At 35.2% G+C, this 6,410-nt stretch overlaps 1 protein-coding gene across 2 annotated transcripts; it reads right to left on the bottom strand.

The window, feature by feature from the left end:
• Positions 1 to 453: 453 nt before the first annotated feature.
• Positions 454 to 4,620, bottom strand: LOC110411308 (uncharacterized). Of its 2 annotated transcripts, XM_089782738.1 has the most exons (3): positions 3,214 to 4,620; positions 1,912 to 2,505; positions 454 to 1,052 (listed from the first exon to the last, which is right to left on the bottom strand). In XM_089782738.1, the coding sequence occupies exons 1-3, from the start codon at positions 4,559 to 4,561 to the stop codon at positions 688 to 690; spliced, it is 2,307 nt and encodes a 768-aa protein (XP_089638864.1). In that variant the 5' UTR covers positions 4,562 to 4,620; the 3' UTR covers positions 454 to 687. The 2 variants fall into 2 exon arrangements, with proteins under 2 accessions (XP_089638864.1, XP_021277084.1); XM_021421409.2 differs by having other exon boundaries at positions 1,912 to 4,620.
• Positions 4,621 to 6,410: the final 1,790 nt, after the last annotated feature.

Here is a 6,410-nt window from a genome sequence, read left to right as displayed (position 1 = left end):
CCTCCTTGAGCTTATCCCATACTTCCTTGGCTGTTTCACAAGCCATAGTTCTTGCAAATATAGGTTCTGTTACAGCAGCATGAATGTGGGATAATGCTTTGTACTTTTTGGCTACTTCTTCACTATGTTGTCTTATTTGGTTTATAGTGGGATTAGCTCTGAGCTCAGGGGTTTTTCCCTCATGTTCAACTTCCCAGAGGTCAAATGCTCTGAGAAAAGCTTTCATTTTGATAGTCCATGATGCATAACCCTCACTATTAAAGATTGGTGCAGAGAGACTTACTGTACTACCACTTAATGCCATACTTTTTTTGAAGAAGTTTGTTTATGTGCTGTGAAGGTTTTTTTGAGCTTGCTAACATGCCTCTAAGATCATTAGTGCTCTGATATCATGTTGTGTTTTATAGAAGTATGATAAGTATGAAAGCATAGCAAATGAAGTATAGTTTTGTAACAACAAAAGCTTAATGTTCTGATATGCATTGAATTAGTTTTAATACATAGCAGAACTTAACTAGCAAGTTCCGTTCATAAGCTAGGCACAAAATACATGCTAATTATTACGCAAGTCATCCACAAGATGCATAGCTATCATAATATGATAGGAATCTAGCTATCTTAATACAAAATAACCACATACGAACCTATGGTCAATAGCTTGCATTGATGTGGTTTTCAATGCAAGTCCTACTTCAACACATTATTGTCCCATCTATTTTCATTCTTGTCCTCAATAATATGAGAATGACTGCTTTTCTGTAGCATTTGCAAAACTTTCCTCATGCAAGGTCTTCTTGATGGTGAAGTTCTAGTACAATGGATTCCAACTTTAAAGACATTGCACACTTGATCTAAATAACAAGCTTCCTTGATCTCCTCATCTAATGCATCCACTATTGAGTTGTTATCTTGAAAGTAATGCTGAGCCCACTCTGCAAGCGATCTGTTCTTATCTCCATTGTGCGCTTCTCTTCCAGTTGTTAGCTCCAAAAGAATGACTCCAAAGCTATATACATCAATCTTCTCATCTATTCTTGTTGTTCGAGCATATTCTACAATTCAATTTAGATACACAATTGTTAAATTCAATCCACTACCCACCCCGAAAAAGTTTAATCATATCTAAATCAGCAAAGAAATATGTACATTCATGTAGAAGACAATTATTTAAATGTGGTTCAACATTCGTTTCTTACATCCATGAACACAAGGGAAAAGATTCAATATACTTGTTGAAATTAACAAGGAAATATAGAAATTCACACGAGACAATTATTTAATGTGATTTAGTATTCTTTTCTTAATCTATGAATAGAAAGGGAAAAATTCAATGTAGTTGTAGAAATTATACGCATCAAAACCGAAATCAAACGTTTGTATTAACCTATTTGAAACCACTTATTCCCATGTTCTCATACTCGGAATCCAAACCCTTCACACTTAAGAGCTCCCATTCTTAGTTTCATTATATGCCTTTTGGAGTTCAAATTATGAAATGAATGGACTGAGGTTTATAGGATAAAAAAGTGCTACCTTCCTTCGTATGCCCCAAAATTAAATGTACACTGAAGGAGAAATTTAACATGTTTTGACATTTTACTTTTGTTCACATGTATGAAAGTAGATAATTGGTTATAAAAATTATATACATACCCCTTGTCGCTTACCTACCAAAAATTATTATCAATCTGGATTCTTGTTTATTAGGCAAACTTATCTATGAAGAAACCTTTGCTACCACATAAATTTTTTCGGCCATTTGCTACCACTTAATTTCCTAATCGATGAAGTTCTATACTAATTGGAATTTTAGTCAAAATTATCAACTCATATGACTTCTATATCAAACCTTTGCTAGTGAATGGAAGAAAGAAGCATTTGTCTATGAATTTTGTACCATTAAGTACCTACCAGGAGCTATGTAGCCAACCGAGCCAGCCACGCCAGAAACAGTTATAGGTTCTTCTCCTCGCTTGATTGACATCTTAGCAAGACCAAAATCAGCAATTTTAGCATTGAACTCAGAATCTAATAAAATGTTGCTTGACTTCACATCTCGATGAATAATGGGTGCTGAACAATAATGGTGCATGTAGCAGAGTCCTTGGGCAGCCTGAATTGCAATTTGTAACCTCTTAGGCCAATCCAAGATAAAATTATGTGTTGAACAGGAAAGAGTTGTTGCCCGATGCTTATGGAGCCATAGGTCTAAGCTACGATTTTCCAAATACTCGTAGACTAGAACTTTTGAAGTGTCACTTGAAATGCAACATATCAATTTCACTATGTTCAAATGTCTAATTTTACCCAATATCTCGACTTCAGCCCGAAATTGCTTTTCAAGTAAAGGCCTCGACTTTCGGTCATTCTTAATGACTTTAGCAGCAACAACGTTGGCATGTTTGTTAACATTGTCAGAACAAGTCAACTCAACGCGATACACATTTCCCGATCCTCCACTTCCAATCTTGTTTCCTTCTATCAATCTTGACAAAATGTCTGATTCTGTAAAATTGAAGTTTTGGTAGAAGGTGAGCTTCAATTCTGGATCCGATACACGCTCTTTCTTCCAATAATACTTAATCACGAAGAATGAAAATGCCGAAATCAATACAAATATTCCTATCACAATACCGCAAATCCTAGTAGGATTTTGCGGGGCAATTATGCTAGATTTTTTAGGTGAACTGCAGTTCTCGAGGTTTATGTACTGAGAACTGGCACAGAGACCAGGATTGTGAAGGAAACTATTGGAATATGCAGCATTTTCAAACTGTTTTGGGATATTACCGATGAAAAGATTGGACGAAAGGTTGAGGGAAGTAAGCCTCAGAAGGCCAAGTTTAGGAGGAATTTGGCCGGAAAATTGGTTTTTGGACAAGTCTAACTCAAGAAGGCTTGGTAGGGCACAAATATCCTCTGGAATTTGGCCAGAAAGTTGATTTTGACCAAGGTTTAGAGCGACGAGTGACCTCCATGAGATTATAGGTGATGGAAGGAAGCCGTGGAGTTGGTTTTGATCAAGCAAAAGAGTAGTAAGAAAGGGAAGAGCTGTCAATGCTCTGGGAATTGTACTATTCAAGAGGTTATTACTAGCCTTAAAGACAACCAGGCTTTTCCATGAATTCACCTCAGCGGGAATTTGTCCAAAAAACTTGTTGTTACTAATCTCGAGTCGAGAAAGATTATGTGACACTTTTTTGGGAAGCTCACCTGTAAAAAGGTTATCGCTTATCATCAACATTGACAAGTTCAACGATGTCCATAGACCACTAGGAATGCTCCCAGTAAGACCATTGTTGCGAATGTTGACCATTATCAAGCTATTACAATTACCAAGTGATTTTGGCAATTCTCCAGCTAGATTGTTATCAAAGGCTACAAGTCCTAGCAGCTTCCCTCCGTGGCATAAATGTTCAGGCAACCTCCCTGTAAGCCTGTTAGAAGCAACCTCGAAATACTCGAGCATTGAATATCGACCGAAATCTGGAGGCAGAGTGCTCGATAGATTGTTGCTGAACAGTCTAACGTCTGTTAGTGTTGAGATTCGTCCAATGCTTTCTGGAATTTCACCTGACAGTTGATTAAAAAAGAGAACTAAACCTGTTACATTTTCTAGTTTCCCAATATCACTCGGGATTCTTCCAGTCAGGTTATTTTGAGAGAGATCGATCACCCTCAGATTCGAAGCTTTAATTACTTGAGGAATCTCTCCAGATAATTTGTTGTCGAAAAGATATACTCCCTCCAAGTTCTTTAGCAAGAACAAAGCACTTGGGATGTTTCCCGTTAGTTTATTGATAGATAAATCCAGCACCTCGAGAGCTGTCATATCTCCAATCATATCGGGGATTTCACCAACTAAACTTGCTTTTGTCATCCATAATGTCTTCAGCTTCTTCAATTGTTTGAAAGTGGGAGGTAACTTGGATGGCTGGAATTTCGTATTATATGCCAATCCCAAAAATTCAAGTTTAGACAAGTTACCAATTTCTGGCGGGAAAGAACCATTGAACTGGTTGGAACAGAGCTGAAGACTCCTTAGGTCCTGTAACCGTCCAATGGCCACCGGAATTTGACCAGAAAAATTATTACCCATAAGGTTCAAGTTCTGGAGCTGACCTAAGCTGTCAATGTCATCAGGGATTGTGCCATCAAAGTAGTTTTCAGAGAGATCCAGGTACTCAAGTTTGGAACAATTGTACAAAGTTTTTGGAAATTTACCTATGAGGTTGTTGTAGTGAAGATCAATGGATGTAAGGTTCTTAAGGTCACAAATGAAAGGTGGGATTATTTCATTGATGCCTTTGTTGGCAAGGGTTAACCCGGTAACTGAGTCGTTGAGGCAGGTGATTTCAGGCCAGCTACAATGTGAGGATGAGTTTGGTGATGGGGCCCAATGGTTGATGGATGGTGGGTTCTGCCAGTATGTCTTTATTTTAATTAAGAGAGCTTGTTCTGGTTCGTCATGCAGTTGAGGGCTTACGTGGGTAAGGAAGAGAGCAAGCAGGAGAAACTTGAAGTAGAAAGAAGGAAATGCAGGGGCGGATAATGTAAACATTTTGGTTGTGTGGGCAAGTTTGATTCTTTAGTTCTGCTCGTGGAAGGCACAAACCGGAATGCCCAAATATAAAAGGGGAATTACCTTGTCAAAGGGGGTGGAAGGTTATACAATTGGCGACAACCATAAATCTTCAACAACCAAAAGGGATTAGTGGGACTGGAGTCGTAATTGTGTTACTTTATTAGTCATATAAAAGGTGTTACATTATTAGTCAAATGAGCATATTGCGACAACCCACTGCTATCAGCCCATAACGAGAAAAGGTGCTACTAATTAACATATTGCAAAAATTGACTTGACTAGCTATTTGGTCAAGTTTGCCCATGGGTACTTAATATAACCTAATTAATATAATTTGGTGAAGAAAGAGGAAAATCTTTAGCTATTTTGTTTAAGTCCTGTTTTTGGTGCTCCATAATAAAGTATATACTGAATGAAAGATAATCTTTTGTGTCTTTATTTTACACAACATGATACCATAGTTTTGTTAAATTCTTAAGAGACCTTACTAGTGAAAGAACCCAAAACATTTTCTCAGCAAACCAACCGCAAGTTAGCTTGTCACCATGACTGACAAAAACAACCTAAATACAACTATCCCAAAAAGTAAGAAAAACAAAAGAGAAAATGTATTTATAGATCAATAAATAAAAAGCAAAAAACATTTGCAGTGACAAAACTTCAATTATCTTTACTTATAGATAGGTTGAATCAAATGATAAAAAAAAAATTTCAAAATTGAAACAAATTAATAGTGATGGGGCCAAGGTTATGGCAAGTGGTGGTAGTCATCATCTCTTAGTTTTTTAATTTTTTAATTTTTTATTACCATTTATATAAAATTTGAGATATATGAATCTATGAGTTTATATAATTACCAGTTAATTACCTTTAGTGTAAAATCTTAAGTTCGTCACCGGTGATCAAGTTAACCAAACTCATTAATGGAATTAACTTATTAAAGCATAATACTTAAAAAAGTTTCTAAACTATTAAAGAAAATTCAATTAAGTTTTTATTATTTTATTATGTTCAAGTTTTTATATTTTTATTTTGAATTAAATAAATTTTTATAATTAATAGTTGATTAATTTTTTTTGAAAGGTAAATAGTTGATTAATTATCATTAGTAAAAAATATTATTTATCATTTTATATCTATATGACATTAATATGACATTGATATTAGACATAATAAAAATATAAAAATTTATTTAATTTTTTTAAATAATTTAAAAGATTTTTAGATATTATATTACTTATTAACTGAATGTTGTGGTTAATTTAGTTTTAACTAAATTGAATTATGCTCACCTCTAGCTGAATGTGGATGTAGAATTATGAGAAACTATGTAAAAGTTGGCGGCGGCCTCTTGATAGTTTGGAAAGGCGTTGGACATGGTTACTCTAGTAGTCAAACTGCGACAGCATGATGCTACAACACACTGCCATCAGGCCATAGAGAGAAAAGGTCCCACTAATTAACATATTGCAAAAATTGACTTGACTAGCTATTTGGTCAAGTTTCCCATGGGTAATTAATATAACCTAATTAATATAATTTGGTGAAGAAAAAGGAAAATCTTTTGAAGAAAAGGGACAACAAATTCGCACAAATATATAAAATGATCGAGTAAGATGAAGTATAGTACCATTATGGACATAAACAACACTCGTAATCTCAAATTTGGGATATTTTTACGTTTTTAAATTCGATTATTAACGCCACATGTTTTGTGTCATAGTTTTGAGGAGAGCCGTAAATCTTACGTCGATTCATCAATCTCTTATTGATGTGAGATTTATGATATTTTACTTAACTCAATTGTGCTATGTTATTATTGTAC

This window comes from Theobroma umbraticum, unplaced genomic scaffold (assembly GCF_002168275.2).
Source record: "Theobroma umbraticum cultivar Fairchild unplaced genomic scaffold, ASM216827v3 scaffold_56.0, whole genome shotgun sequence".
Classification (NCBI taxonomy): Eukaryota; Viridiplantae; Streptophyta; class Magnoliopsida; order Malvales; family Malvaceae; genus Theobroma; species Theobroma umbraticum.
The sequence above is the reverse complement of the archived record's forward strand: the minus strand, read 5'-3'. Positions and strand labels throughout refer to the sequence as shown.